Here is a 15,481-nt window from a genome sequence, read left to right as displayed (position 1 = left end):
AAATTCCTGTTTAAACCTTTTAACAGGTATCTTGTCAACATCCCCATTTTGACTTTAACTCCTTAATTGCTGCTTACAAATATTCTTATTTTCATTTCTTAAGACTTTATTTATAAATATATGTATGTATATGTAAGTATATATATATATAAATGTTTGTGTTCAAAGTCTATTCTTCAAGAAAGGGTTAAATCACTAGACCTACAGATTGTCCTCTGAGAGAAGCACAAACTATAGACATCAAAAACAAAAACAAAAGTTTACTTTTCAATCTAATCTTAAAAAACATTTCATGAATCTAGTCACTGGCAAGGAGGAAGAGAGGGAGCACAAGACTGTCAAATGGCTTTATTGTCCATCAATGATAACTTCCAATCTCTGCATCAAATTCTAACCAGATATGATCAGAGAATAGTTTATCCTTTATAATCTAGGCTATAGGCTATTAAGCCGCTCTCAAACTACTAATTATTCATTTTCAGAGATGTTTACATGCGTCAGGGGGCGATATGATTGTTAGAAAATCAGGCCTATTTAGTTACATGCCACTGTTTACCACTGTTGAAATCATATGTAAGATAAGCCCATGACCTAACCATGTAGCCTACACCATTTTGGTTCACATTGTTGACTCAGTTTTGAGGACCATGCTGGCGCTGTCCATCACCTGCGGTGCTGAAACTGCGCTTAATCAAATACGGGATGAATCAACTCTGCATCCCATTTCGCAACTTTGACTGTACCGTGAAGGGACAACGTTAAATTTAAATGGGTCCTAAGTTGGTGCAAACTTCGAATTAAATCAACCTCAGACAAGTCGCCATAGCAGGCTAGTTTGAGCCAAAAGTGCCAGTTTCCACCGCCGGCTCATAGCACTTAGAGCGTGGTACTGCGTTTTTTCCCCCCATCCGTTGCCTCAATTCTTCAACACATGATAGGTGATTTTCTTACGCTCTGCTTACTACTAAAGGGTAAATTACGTCGTGGGCGTAGCGGCTTCTTGTAATGGCGACCGTGCCGTAGATGTGCCTAGGTTTGTGAAAATGAAGCGAAGAAGAAGTTATTTCTTTTAAGTAAAACGCCGAGGTTCCCCAGAGGAGGACTTTGCGTCTGTAGTCAACATCTTTCTTAGGGGTAAACTTAGCTATACTTTTTAACTTTTGTGCCCCGAAATGATGAAGCTGAAGTCAAACCAAACCCGGACATACGATGGGGATGGCTACAAGAAACGAGCCGCCTGTCTGTGTTTCAGGAGCGAGACGGAAGAGGAGGTGAGTCCGAGGATGTTGCGGTGTTCGCTGGCGGGCCAAGCTAGCGAGCGTAGCTTCTCTCCGTTACTTCTCTTTTTGGAAATAAACCACACCAACACAGTTGGTGTTTTATGGCAGTTGATAACAATGGTTAGCTCGTTTTTGAGCCTCTCATTGTCTTGCAGGGTTGTGCTTTAGTTTAGATTTTTTTTACTTAGCGAAGTGTTATGTAAGCTTCTTTAGCGGTGCAGATAGCAGGCTAACTAGTCGGTTGCAAACCGAACTGTATCGAGTCAACTTGTTAGCTACATGCTAACGCTAACGTTAGCTTGCTAACTAGCAGTGTTGCTGCTGTAGGCAGCCGGCTGTCGGCCAGCGACCACAGCCCACAGCACAGGCTGCCCACTCTATGATTTTGAGTAGGTGGTTGGGCAGGTAACGTTATTAAGCTGTCCAGAGAGTCAAGATAAGTTAATATTTTGGTGCTACGGCTAATTTGGCGAGCTAACTGGTGTTGACTGCTAACGTTAATGCTGCTGGTATTGCTAGCCAAACATTGGCCTGATAAGTAGCCAGCTGAGCTAGCTGTAGCCGTCAGGCACCAGTGGAGGCTGAAGGTGGGATACTTACAACACAATGCATTTCGCTCTGCTTACCTACTAATTATTTATGAGACAAGGATTTAGAGCGCCCAGTCTCAAAGTTAGTGACAAACTCGAAACCTGTTTCGATGATCACCATATATTTCCGCTGTATGTACAGAATTCACCATGCTAACGTTACATCGCTTCCTTCCTCCACTTTTCTCATGAAAATCACTCGAACTAGCCCGTTAAGGGTTATTTGAGATCAGTAGAGCTTTGGGAAGCTGATGTCCAGTCAACAACACTCACAAAGATGTCTTTGTAGTGGGAACATTTTACCAGGGGAGGAGACCAGCTGAGACTACACTAATTCCTCTTTCTGATTTAAAAAAAAAAATAGAGGCCAAATAGTGAATAACATGGGCAACTGACTACAGTAAATCATCACTGGCCAGTAAATAGAAACTTTTACCATTTAATTGAAACACTAGTCTACCGGATGGGCACCCAGCCAGATCTCAGTTTTTCTATAGTAGATTGTTGACACTGAATCTTCTACTCATGTGAAAGCAAAGCAAACTCATTGAGCTGTACTTAAGCTATTGACAAATTTGTATGACAACAATCCCATACAGGACATACATACCGCACACTACCCAGCCTGTCTCTATGATAGTTGGAAGTTTTCTTGTTGGATCTCATAGCCACCTTGGCTGGTAGCTTTTGAGTCACGTTCTTTGGTTTGGCTGTACTTACCTGTATTATTAACACAGTTCAGTGAATATATGCCTCAACCATCAACCCTTGTGTAGTGTACACACACACCAGGACCATAACCAAAAACACTGAGTTGGACTGTTGAGCCTAACCAGTCTTATTTGCAATTCTTTGCAGGTGCTGCTGGTGAGTAGTAGTCGACATCCTGACAAGTGGATTGTTCCTGGTGGGGGAATGGAGCCGGAGGAGGAGCCCAGTGTTGCTGCTGCTCGAGAAGTGTGTGAAGAGGTTGGTTCTGTTCTGTCACTGAATTTTGGCCCAAATATTATATAAAACAAACATCTTGAATCTTATATCTATTTGAAAATGTGAAGTGAAACATGCCTGGCTAGATTCTGTTCATGCCCAGGAATATTGTTCTGAAAATGGATTTCCATTTGGAGCATGGTGAATTAGTTTGAGTACAGCCTCGATAGATGTATTGTATTTCATTTCTATTAAATCATGTCTGTATTTAACACTGGGTCTAATACCTTGCTCTCAAAGCCCATTTCGTCAGTGCAGTCATCCTGTTTGCATGGACAGAGAGAGCCTAGCAACATCTAAGCTGTATCACAGCATCATGTTACAAAGCAGCGTATAAGTGCCGAAGGAGGTCACACTGAGATTGAACGCTGGCTGCCCAGTGGTTGCAGTGCAGCAGTATCCAGCCCCATAACTACTGCAAACGAAGGAACACAATCGGCTTTTATCATTTGTATGTTTCAGTTCTATTTTTACATCAATAGCCTTGTTAAAGAAGCCTACACTGATTTTGAATACTCCTATTCATGAATATCTATGGTCCAAGGACGAGGCTTGACTCTTTTTCGTTTTTTTTTTTTTTTTGTGGAGGGGAGCGGGGGTCATATCAAAGGTAGCAATTTCAAGCTCATTGGAAATCAATATTCTGCTTATATCCCCTAAGCCCATCTCTTAAATGAACCATCCCACCAGTGTACCATAAAATCAGTAGGCAGGGATCAGGGATGCATCAGTCATGCGTTTTGAACCGAATGGTCACAGGGCCAAGGCACTGAATCTCACGCGCCTGTCAGTCCTTGGTGGGTCACTGACCGCATAAAGCCTATTCTCTGTCTATGATCCATCACACTGATGGATGCTGATATCATCTCCTATCCTGGCTGCTACTCGGTCGGTCTGGCGGCTGTAGGGATCTCGTGGCTTGCCAACACTCTTTCCACTGGGTCAAAGTCTATAGCGATGTCACATCACTCTTGAAGTTTGTTGAAAGTGGTAAAAGGCAGCATGGCGCCATTCAGGAACTTTGCGGTGACTTTGAGTGGTACTCAGTGCATCACCACCTACCCTGGCTCCTAAGCCTCTTATTGGGCGGTGGTGTAACAGGGCATATCCTAATCCTCGCTAGCTTATTCTGATGGCTATATGAGTGGTGACTGACCGCTTATGCTTATTGGTTTGGAGTCTTGCCAGGGATGGCAGAGAAGACACAGGACTCTGGAGCAGGCCAAAGGTTACAGAGGGCTCCTGTGTCTGTCTGGCTGCCCACACCCTCAGCTCATGCTCAGCAGTAATACACCCTGGTTGTACAGGATGAGGACACAGGACAGCATTGCATAATTTGTACTCCAGCCTCAATGCCTGACATCTTCTTTCATGATGATGCCCACTAGCCTAATTAGTTACATGAATGCTTGAGCTGAGAAACATTCTCGGTCTCACGAAAACATGCTGGTTCACTTTTGGCCTATTACCTAAGCCCTGGCACTTCTCTGGGGTTTCTAGTGGTGGGCCTCTTCTTTCCATATGATCTTGCTGAAGGCCCGAAGACGGCGAAGAGTGTAAGATTGAGACTGAGGTACAGTTCATGGAGTCAACATTTATTTATAGACTGAAACTGGAACCTGAAGAAGAGGCTGCAAAAATGTCAGCAGTGGATCTGTATCTAAGCTTGGCCTCCTATTCACCTCTGGGACAAGTTAGATCTGTATCTACCCCAGAGAATATTTTGTTGATAGAAATGTTTTTACGATAATGAGCAACATGAAATGGTTCCGATTATCCTTCCAGGAAATAAAGGTTGTGGCATTTGCTTAGCTTAGGCTCTAGGATCACGGGTGGAGAGTGACTGGGAGTACAGAATTGGGATAGTCTGCTATTTGTTTTTGCCTTTGTAACATCATCAATCTTGCAGTACACTCAGCTGAAACACTTTATACAGGGACTGTCAGTATGTGACACTGTTAATGATGAGTTTCTACATTTGTTGAGGCTGTAAAACGTTTTACATTTGCATTGTTTTTAATCAGTGGAATAAAACGCACCTGTATTTTGAGTTATGATAGGTTAAGAAAGAAAGAAAAAAAATTTTCCAACTATGAGTCAAACTCATGAATATAAATAACTATATCCAAAACTTAGATTGTCAAATAAATTGTGTCTTTTACTTTTAATACCGTCAGAGCACAGGCCTAAATTAGATTTCTTTCTTGGATGACAAGTTTAATCACGCACTGAAGGTGACTGTGTGAAATTCATTATTTAAGAAAGAATGAATTCAGAATACAGCAGAACATTTCCTTTAAACTTCTAAATGCTTAAAGTTAACTGAGAGTGCTTTTCTTTATTTTCTTACGCCTACATTATTTGGAGGAATCATCAACAACCCAGGAATTGGTAGCGCAGGTTTATTTCTCCATTTAAAAAAAACAAACAAAAAAACCTTGTTCATTATCAGTATATCCTGTATTCCATGTATTCACTCACTATTTTAACTCATATTTCTTTATTTTGTTGAACAGGCCGGTGTGAAGGGGACTTTAGGTCGCTTAGTTGGAGTATTTGAGGTGAGCATCTATCTGTTCTGTAGACTTTATTTTGTCTTATTTGAGTTTTAACATACTCTGCCTTAAGTTTGCAGCTGAGAAGTAAAAAACACATAAATTCTCCCCAACAGAACCGAGAGAGGAAACACAGAACCTACGTCTATGTTCTCATTGTAACAGAGGTGCTGGAGGACTGGGAGGATTCGGTCAACATTGGTAAAGTATAACATTTGTTTGCTTCTCAAAACGGGGATCATATGGACAAAGTTCTCAGGCAATCACATGGTGTTTGTGGCTTTAAAAGTCTTAGGCTTTTTCCGGGCCCAACTGATATCACAGATTGGGGATTTGATTGTGTGTTTGTTGGTGGGATTATAACACCGGCTCTGTTGTTCCCCTTTTGTCTTTCACTTTCATGGTGTGTACAATGCTGATAATTAGTCAAGACTTAATTTATGTGTTTTTCCAACAGTGCTCTTTTCTTGTTGTTGTTGCTTCTTGCTTCTGTCTGAACTTGTTCAACAATGGTGTCTTGTTCCTCTCAACAGGGAGAAAAAGGGATTGGTTTAAAATAGACGATGCCATACAAGTGTTGCAGTGTCACAAGCCTGTGCAGGCCACCTACTTCGAGGCTCTCCAAGAGAGTTGCCTGACCAGTAATGGAACACCCTTGGTGGCCACGATAGGTGGGGACCTGTCCCCTACCTACAACATCAATCAGAGCTCTGTCTCGGGTATCAGATAACTAAAACATAACACTGACACCCCAGGAGCTTTCGCCACCACTTGCGCTCTTACTTGTATCATTGTTTTTCTCTTCTCTTCTCTTCTCTTCTCTTCTCTTCTCTTCTCTTCTCTTCTCTTCTCTTCTCTTCTCTTCTCTTTTCTCTTCCTATCATTCTCCTTTTTATTTTGTCTCAATAACATGGTTTGCCTTGCCAACTCCTTTGTGCCAGAGCTGTGGCACAGACTTGATGACAAGTGTTGGGTGAATAGTCTGAAACACTTTGTAAATGTAAATGTAATTTTTGATCCCCCCCCCTCTGTTTTCTTTTTACTGACAATTGCATGAAATGTCCCTCACCCCCCTCGCGGCCCTCAATGGCTGAATCCACATGTCCGGACTTCGGCAGACTTGCAGACTTTACGGCGCACTCCCGTGAAGTCCAGGAGGATTTAGGGCTGTCCATTGTCAAAATTTATCAAGTCTGTAAGGGCTCTCATGCGGACTTTTGGGGCGCTCCATTGCCAGACTGGCAATATTTCCCATCGTTCATTGCACGACGGATATAATACATCAGCTGACACAAACAAAGGCAGATGTCAACATGACAGGAAAACAGCCAAAGAGGGTTTTCCTGTGTAAGTTATTAGCATCTACTTATATGATAAAGCATATATTCAGCCAGCATAACGGCTAATGGACTCTTCTGCTCTGCACCCCTTCAGTGATCGATTGTCTAACGTTGATTTTGCATCGGTGATATCCACGGCAACGAGTGAGGGGAGAAGGCCTGTCCCGTTCGCCCCTTTTATGCAGTCCCGCACCCCCTGAGCCCTTGCGAACTCACGTAGTCACGCTGAGCACTTCAGTCAATGTCAGCATACGTGAAACCATAGTCCGCGAGGGCTCAGTCCGCGAGTCTGTAGTCCGGACATTTGGATTGGGCCAATCTCCTTCCTTAACGCGCCCTTAGCGTGGTGTTTATTGAATGCAAGAACTACTTTTTACTGTTGTAATGTAAAAGTGTATACTTAGTGCTTAAGCTGAAGACTTTTGGTGGTCTTTTTAACGTCTCCTTTTTTTTTTTTTTGTTATTTTTCTGTGAATGAATGTGCCCATTAGTGTATTCTCCCCTCTTATAAGGATAGGAAATGTTCTCTGTATCTGAATGAACAGAATTGTGGGAAGTGACTTGTCTTGCATGAGCACTGTTATGTTGTGTCTCACTCAACTCGAGTGACCTGATGCTGACTGTGCAAAAGATAGTCTTTTGTAGTAAGGTCTTTGGATTCTCTTCATTTTGCTCCTTATTGTGGTTGTTGATGTCTCGCTGATTAATCAGAAGGATACGGCCCCTTGATACAGTCTTTAACTTTCAAGTGTCAAGTATGTTTCTCCGTTATTTGGGAAGCTAGCCAATCACTACAGGTTTCACTCTCGAATAGAGCATATATATAGAGAGCGAGAGTGAAAGAATGTCAACACACAATGTACAATGAACCATCTTTCTCCTCAGTGTCTTTACCTCCGTTTAATCCCTTTGGTCTGTAATATATTTTTTTTAATTCTAGGTTGTGAATGACTGCAAGGTCTTCCTCCATATACTGAGAGGGTAGAAGTAGTGCAGACTTCAAAATCATGGACTTGTAATTTCAAAATTGAGCACTTACCACTTAAGTTATTCAAACCCATTTCCGTATTTCTACTCCTTACATTCAGTTTGGTTTATAGCAGTTGTTTACATTGTGTTCATAACAGCACAGGTGACTTTTTAGTGGGCACTTTCCTGTATGGTCATGATTTTCCTTTTTTTTTTTAACCCTTCCTTCTTTAGTATTTAATCTGCATCCCCAAAAACACTCAAACACCTGCTTGACATTGAAAGTAATGGAATCTAAAATGCTGTCTTTGGTAAGATGCAGAACAAACAAGCCTTGTACAGTTTGAGACCTCGTTTTTAACATGTAAAATGCTTTTGGATAATAGTTTTTTTTTTTCTCTCTCTTTAACGTCTGGCAAAAGTCTCTTTAGCCAAGCTGCGGCACTTGCCTTGATGTGGCACGGAGCAGTTGGCTCAATACTGTGAAACTGGAGGCGCTGTAGATAGCATGTAAGACGTTTTTATTGTAAATTGTTTATTTCTGTATAGATCAAAGGTGAGAGTACAAATGACAAACACTTCTCTTACACATCTGTGAGTGCTACATGTCGTTTCAACCGAGGCTGGAGGAATTGACTGATGTTGTGGCATTGGCTTTGAAGTTTTTGAGGATTTTCTCTGGAGAGGTGGCATACAGTACATCTGAGGCTAAAGAACAAGGAATGTTGCTGGCTTTGTGTGGCTGTTTGTGGGTGAGAGTGAAGAGCCTATTTATAATAACACAATATTTTCAGAATGCTTAAATTTTCGTAAACCAAAGCAAACATGCATTAAAATCCCTTGACCATTTGTTTTTATTTTGCTAGGCCGAGCTATAAAATGGACATCAGCTGCAGTCTGAGTTTCCAAACCACTAGTCTGTCATTTATACCACTTTGTTGTCATCTGTCCCTTATTTTGAATTTGGCCGGCCTGAATAGTGACAGAGAAGCAGCAGTCAAGTAGTGGTGACTCTTACTGGCCCTTTCTTCAATCTCTTTTGTCCCATTCATTGTTTATGGGTTCATCACCAAACCGAGCATTAGACAGTTTATCAATTCGGCCCATTCCCGATGTTTGCATTTATGTCCTGTGATGATCCCTGAATTTTAAAGGAAGGATTTTCTGAATGACAGTAAAAGTGAAAGGTAGCAGATTGCTTAGGTGTGTCTGAAATGTCTCTTTTACAACAGCTTGAGACTTTGAACCGGGATTTTATCGCTGTGCATCAGAAGGGTGTGGCGGTCAAAGTCTCGGTTTATGATGTCCTGGCACTACAAGCGAGATTTCAGCTTGATTAGACTGTTCAGTCTTTGTCTGAGTGTGCGATTAGATGAAAACAGGTTGAACCAGTATATGGATTCAATTTACTTACGGTGGTTTGAGGTGGATGACAGGTACTGTTGAAATGAATGTGAGGAGGATTTCCACAAGTAACAGCCAATGACTGAACAATTATGACCACTTGTTCTTTATCCTTTTTTTTTCTGTTTGTACTTTAATCTCTTGTGTTGACAAGATAATGTCTTGTACATAGCTAACACGGCACCCTTACAGCCAGAGGTCCCCCTTTGGTCAATAATGGTTAATGTCATTTCTTTTATTTTTTTAACTGCTCCCATCTAACTCAAAATTCAGCCAGTTCCTCTGTTATAGATAGAATGGGTGATGGAGGCTGAGGTGGAGGAGGGGGGTGGGGGCGTTATGAAATACATGTTTCCACATAATGAGGTAAGACCTTTGTGGAGCTGAACTGGAGCAAATACATCTTCCTGATATTTAATATTTAACAGAATTATCTGTTTTGGATGAGACTGAAGATCTTCAACTTTGGCAAAATCAGTGAGGAAAGGAAGAAATGGAGGATGTATTACTTAAATAACAATTGGAGCTTCAGATAGTCATTTCCTGAATTCACGAGTGGTGATGGTTTAAATGTTGATCACCACGTGAATATTTGGCGCCATCTTGTGGTCAAAGAATACAACTAAAGCACATCACTGCAACTGAGGATTGTAACATTCTGCAGTCAATTTCTTTTAGCATAGCTGGCCTGATAGAATTTAAATTAGATTTTGTTGGATAATTTTCTTAATTGAGTAACTTTAATTATAAATTGATTAAAGAAAGTTATTAAAAATTACCCAAAAGTACTCTGAATTAAATTGAATAATGGATTAAACACGTGTGCACTTCTAGCCATTGACCTCAGCCTTGAAGTTACCTACATATTTGTTGTAATTGTGTTCTCCAAGGTATATGTGTCACTGGAATTTTCTTTTCCTCTCTTTTGTCATTTGGGACTGTGGAATAAACCAGTGCGAGAAGACTGAAGATTGTAATATAAATGTGCCAACAAATAAACACCAGTATTTCACATTCAGTCCAGTGTCGTTATTGATGTTTGCATTTGTCGGCACCATCCTGTACTGTACATCATACCAAAGACAAAGCAATACACTGGGATGTACATTTGGATGTGTTTGCAAAAAGATACCTATTCAGCTTGGAAATATTACTTGAAATGCATCATTCAACATCACCAAAATATATTTGATGAAATTGCTGTTTTGTTAGCTGAAGTTTTAAAGAACTTTCAAATGGTTTGGAGAAAAACTAATTTCAGACAATGGGTATGCATTAATATTTAAAAAAAAAAATCATTACACATTACTGTGTGCTATTCCATCTGGACTGTTTGTAGAAGATGCCAAAAGAACAAAGAGCAGCTTTTACTTGCAGTTTTAAACTGCCACCTCATCCTCAGTCTGCAGTTCAGAGCCACCCACAAACTACATCCCTTAAATATCTTTCCTCTTGTAAAATGCTGCCCATATAATGGATCTTTACTTCCCGAATTTGAACAAGATTTGTTTTACAACTGCTCCGTTCTTCCTCTTACAGCTACATAAATGTTATCTTCAAAACACCATTTCATCCTCATGACTGCAGTCCCACCTTTATTGTCCATGTCAGCTTCCTTCCACACTAGAGGCTGAACTAGACGCTGAAGTGCTGATCAGGTCCTTTATCACTTATCCGATTACTGCCAATCTTGCATCCAAGCACTAACCATCTTCCATTTACCATCTCAATTATAATCTTCACTTCTGCTCAATCTTAATTCTTAACTATTACCCTCTGCTCAGTGGCAGAGAAAACGCATGCTTCCAAGTACGTGCGTTACAATTGTTCAATTTTAAAGTCATGATCATCCTCCCTCACCATGACTGTATAATAACGACGAGACAGCCAAGCTGTATTTTGACTTTTATTGTACAGAAAGTGATGCGGAAATTTACTGAGGCTGCTGTCCTCGGCCACGTCCGAAGCCACCCCTCTGTGGAAGAGAAAAGAGGAGTTTTGTCAATACAACCTTACATACAAGTCAACCTTGGTTATACAGAAAACATAATTCTGTGATAGCATATAATACAAAACTGCAGTCCTGAAACTAGCACCAAACAGTCCTCATGTCACAAACACTTGGGAAGTTTGACAGGATTTGCAAGGTTTAGTGATGTAAAGTGATCTGCATCCTAAGCCCTGGTGAAGGCTTCACCTAACATTTTGTAATTTAGTCTTCCTTCACCAGGTTCTTGTCCAAATGTGCAAAGTCATGTGCATGTCCAATGTGCATTTAGCTTTTTAGTATTCCTTATTGAAACCAATGGGCAACCCCAGCTACAAGCCAACAAGGTTTCAATGATAAATGTTAACGCTGACAAGCAATTGTCAACAGAAAAATTGGAGAAACATTTTCCTCAGTTGCCAGTAAAGAAAGAAATTCAATTTAAAATTCCAGGGTATGCTTTGCCTTTTAAAGAACTTGCAAAAGGGAAATAAAAGACGTCTTTACTAGGATGAAATGGTGATTCAGGATCTGTACTACAGTCCAAAAGGGTAGCGGTACTTACGAACTGGAACTCTGTGGCTGCTCCAGCACCGGCCTCTGCTTTCTTGTCAGCACCAGCTGAAAGAAAAGTTATCAATGAATATTGTGCAATTCAACCCGCAAGTTTCATGTCCTGAACTTCGAAAACACCACACATTAGCCAGGAGACAGTTGCTTTGTCATCAAGCTCTAGTCAATTACTATACAGATTCAGAAACTTGTTACTGCACACAAAGCCATTACTTGCTTTGAGCCAACACAGGAAAAACTTACTATCTGGGAGAAAAGGGTATTCTCCACTACATTTAAGCCTGCGTGGCACCCATTTAACCTCTAAATACTTGGCATAAAACTACAAAAGCAGCTCAATTCAAAGTGTTGTCAGCATTATACGTACGGGGTGCAGCAGATCGCCTGTATGTGTCTCTGTCGGCCTCCCCACGGTTAAGGCGGGCGGGCCTCTCTCCCTCCATTCCTGGGGAAAGAAAGAGTGAGAATCATAAGTGACAGAAAGAACATCCAGCTGAAGTTCCACTTTGGTTAAGGGTAATTTCACAGATAAAAGATCAACTCTCACACCAGTGGAAAATGAGAATACTTTAATTTGAGGGTTCTTCAGCTCATGTCAAGGGTCTTCACTAAATAAGAGACCCAGAGACCACTATTAGCAAAAATATGGCCTGAGGGACTCCTGGGTAGATTTTGTATTTTATGGAAGATAACCAGAGATTAAAACCTATAGTAGAAACGACCGATAATATGCATTCTCGTAGTTTTACCTTTGAGAAAACAGCAGTGAAATAAATTATTTGATGAAGATCCACACAAGGATCCCTAGCCAAGGATAAAACCTAGAGCCACTGCTGTAAATCACAAGAGGCCAGTATGCATTCAAGTAGAGGAAACATGACCTCGTCTGATAAAACCCATTTGGTCTTTGTTTTATGTTATAGATACTGGATCAGACAAGCAGTCTACTATCAGTTGTACTGAATACGGTGCCAGTTTCAACCTGCAGTGCCTACACTTCACCTTTAAATCCCTATTCTTTAAAATAGTTTGAGTGGCTAGACTTACATTTTCACAAAAAAACTTGTCATGTTCAGGGAGTTAAAGATCATCTCCAGCTAATGTGTGACAACTGGATGAGATTTTGATGGCACTTCACACTAAACTGTCTCAATCTCTACAATGAACCAGAGCGGCAGCCTTTTGACAGGCTCTCTGGAATGCTGCCATCAGCAGGTTTGCATCAACTGAATAGCAAGGACTTCCTATTTGCCTGTGTGTGAGAATTTATACTGTAAATTCATTTGATAATCCATTAACTAAGTTATATTAATTTCAAAAGCACAACAGGATTTCCTTGAGAAATAGTACTGAAAACACATTCATCAATAGTGAGCATCATCCCTGTACCCAAGTCACACATCCCATGTGTAACAGAGAGCTTACCCTTGGGCCTGGGCCTTGCGGTCTCAGGACGGGTCTGGCGACGCAGAGTGGCGGGCACGATCTCAGGGGGCAGGTGGAGGAAGTCTCTCAGGTACTGGATACCTTCATTGGTGAGGTACCAGTAAAAATGACGCCAGGCAAATTGCTCCTTCACATACCCACACGACTTCAAGGACTGGAAAGACAAGCATGCAGGTCATGCACGTTTCACATCATACAAACCACAACCATTTCCAACTGCCCTATTGTAGCCACTTGCTGTGTAATAATCCAGCACAGCATAGGCATTTAACAACTTTAAAATGTAATTAACTTTACAGTACAAGTCAGTGTTAAGCGTGCCGGAGCAAATCACAGATCTGCTTACTCTACAACTGCTACACCATGTCGTGATCTTCACAAGTCACCTTGTTCGAGTCAAAGACACAAAATAAGAGTTTCTCATGACTCCATCCAATTTCTCACCTGCATCGCTTTCATCACATGAAGGTTGGGCACATTCTTGTCAGCAAGCTCTGGATGCTTGGCCAGGTGGACATCCTTTTTAGCAACCATGACCCCCTCTTTGAAGAGGAGCTCATAGATTGCAATGCGGTTTTTCTTGGGCATCAGCATCTGTCAAAAGGGACGTGCAAGAGTTTCATCAATAACGGACCTGGAGTTGAATTTAACGTGCCAGCAATTCAGCGCAAGCAGTCTACTTGACAGGCACTGGAAGCGGCAACTTCCATTACGATAGCATGTTAGCTAGCGTGTGAGCTAACAGACATATCTACTGATGGGAAATGAAGTAGTGTTTAGAGTTTTTTTCAGCAATGCTTTATTAAAAAGGTAAGCTGACATACTGCCCAATTAGTCACATTACCAACCACACACTCCTTTATATATTATATACGAAAGCGAGCTGCTTTAGGCTAGAAAAATGGCAGCCGTTCGAGGATATCTGAGCCGGGGTTACTTCCCAATTTCCAACACAAATATCTACGGTTTTGACATATTTAAAGCAAAAATACGTTAAGGCATTTAATTATGACATCAACACAAAACACACAACGAAATCAGAGTTTCATAGCACATAAGATGTTAACGATATATTTAGATTGGTATGCTGGGTACTTCTTTACCTTTCCACTTGGTAAGGGACCGGAGCCGGAAGGAACGACTGTCGTTGATCAGGAAAGGTTATCCTCGCGCTCCGGTCCGGCGGGAACTATACCGCCACCTGCTGCCGTGGAGTGGAAGAGGGGTCACAATGTATAAAGTGGTAATAAGCTACGTTTTGATTGGTGTTGGTGTTATGGAGGTGCTTGGTAATTCATATAGCAATACTCAGCCTTAATGTTTGTTTTCTTGAGTTATTGTTTTATTTTAAGTGAGGTTTCACTGCTGAACTTCTAATTGAGGCTCTGCTGTTTTAACACTTCGCCATAGACACCTGCACCATAGCCAGAAAAAATACAAACGGTCTGGCGATTTTGCCAACTTAATAAAAGCGTAAAAATATCACTTTAAAAAATAAATAAATCAATAAATAAAATAAAAATTCCAGAAATAAACAGACAGAAATAGACAAACATTCTATCAAAGGTGGAATCAGGATATTAACTAAGGAATGCAACTCTAGCTGCATTAAACATACTTACACATATATTTTTTTTTTAAGTAAAAATATTACATTGTAATCATTTTAGTAATATAGTGTTTCCTGATGAAAGAGTGCCTTATTGACTGGTAAATTTACAAAAACATAACATCTGATAAGTCACACACATAAAACCTACCAGAAAACACAAAATGTTTTCTATCTAAAATAGTCTATTTTAACACACAATAGGGGCAAAATTGGGCCATCACTGAAATGCCATCATTGAAATGCCATGTACTTGCTAACTGGGCTACTGTGGCCTATATTGGGCTGTCAAAATGTCACAAACAAAGGCTCAAACACAAGGCATATCACTGGCCAACTTGGAAGGATTTCAGCTATCTTGAAGGATATTTAGGGACAATTGTGCCACTAGCCTACCTCAAAACACTTAATCCTTAAAACACTTTTTAAAGATAACATCCTTCCAAATTGTATTTCCTTGTGCAATTTTGGGAGTATTAGGCTACATAGCAACTTGCATAGACAACTATGTCCCCTTGCAAAAAAAAAAGTATTTTCATTTACAACAGAAATTAAACATAGCTATTCTTTCTTTTCACTCTTTGCACTTATCTTATATCTCTAAAAAAGCGTTGCAACACATGTTCATACACAAGGCTTTTATTTTGAAAGCTATAACCGGAAGTGTTATTTTTCATTGTGGTGTCTTGACAGCGGACCATCCCCCATCTATACTCGCATCTGGCGGCTCGCCGCCCCTTT

The 15,481-nt window shown here is 40.7% G+C and overlaps 2 protein-coding genes across 2 annotated transcripts; one reads left to right on the top strand and one right to left on the bottom strand.

The window, feature by feature from the left end:
- The first annotated feature begins 1,028 nt into the window (after positions 1 to 1,028).
- nudt3b (nudix (nucleoside diphosphate linked moiety X)-type motif 3b) lies at positions 1,029 to 10,132 on the top strand. The gene is made up of 5 exons (XM_071542312.1): positions 1,029 to 1,271; positions 2,729 to 2,839; positions 5,374 to 5,418; positions 5,529 to 5,613; positions 5,946 to 10,132. Exons 1-5 carry the CDS (start codon positions 1,173 to 1,175, stop codon positions 6,140 to 6,142), a joined length of 537 nt encoding a protein of 178 aa, XP_071398413.1. The 5' UTR covers positions 1,029 to 1,172; the 3' UTR covers positions 6,143 to 10,132.
- An 886-nt stretch (positions 10,133 to 11,018) lies between these two features.
- Positions 11,019 to 14,327, bottom strand: rps10 (ribosomal protein S10). Its single transcript, XM_071542314.1, has 6 exons — positions 14,235 to 14,327; positions 13,576 to 13,725; positions 13,111 to 13,285; positions 12,053 to 12,130; positions 11,678 to 11,733; positions 11,019 to 11,100 (listed from the first exon to the last, which is right to left on the bottom strand). Exons 2-6 carry the CDS (start codon positions 13,723 to 13,725, stop codon positions 11,059 to 11,061), a joined length of 501 nt encoding a protein of 166 aa, XP_071398415.1. The 5' UTR covers positions 14,235 to 14,327; the 3' UTR covers positions 11,019 to 11,058.
- Between the last annotated feature and the right edge of the window lie 1,154 nt (positions 14,328 to 15,481).

Source organism: Centroberyx affinis, unplaced genomic scaffold (assembly GCF_046629955.1).
Source record: "Centroberyx affinis isolate AG114_WGS23_722 - 3 ecotype Tasmania unplaced genomic scaffold, CSIRO-AGI_Caff_v1 ptg004049l_1, whole genome shotgun sequence".
Classification (NCBI taxonomy): Eukaryota; Metazoa; Chordata; class Actinopteri; order Beryciformes; family Berycidae; genus Centroberyx; species Centroberyx affinis.
This window is presented reverse-complemented; position numbering and strand designations above follow the sequence as displayed.

Bases quoted from the DNA above. Each gene is read 5' to 3' on its own strand.
- nudt3b (XM_071542312.1), top strand. From the start codon at position 1,173: ATGATGAAGCTGAAGTCAAACCAAACCCGGACATACGATGGGGATGGC. The intron at 5,419-5,528 runs GTGAGCATCTAT...TCTCCCCAACAG, and splicing joins GCTTAGTTGGAGTATTTGAG to AACCGAGAGAGGAAACACAG. The intron at 5,614-5,945 runs GTAAAGTATAAC...TCCTCTCAACAG, and splicing joins GGAGGATTCGGTCAACATTG to GGAGAAAAAGGGATTGGTTT.
- rps10 (XM_071542314.1), bottom strand. From the start codon at position 13,725: ATGCTGATGCCCAAGAAAAACCGCATTGCAATCTATGAGCTCCTCTTC. The intron at 12,131-13,110 runs GTAAGCTCTCTG...TTCTTTCCCCAG, and splicing joins CGCAAGGCCCAGGCCCAAGG to GAATGGAGGGAGAGAGGCCC. The intron at 11,734-12,052 runs GTACGTATAATG...CTTTTCTTTCAG, and splicing joins CAGGCGATCTGCTGCACCCC to CTGGTGCTGACAAGAAAGCA.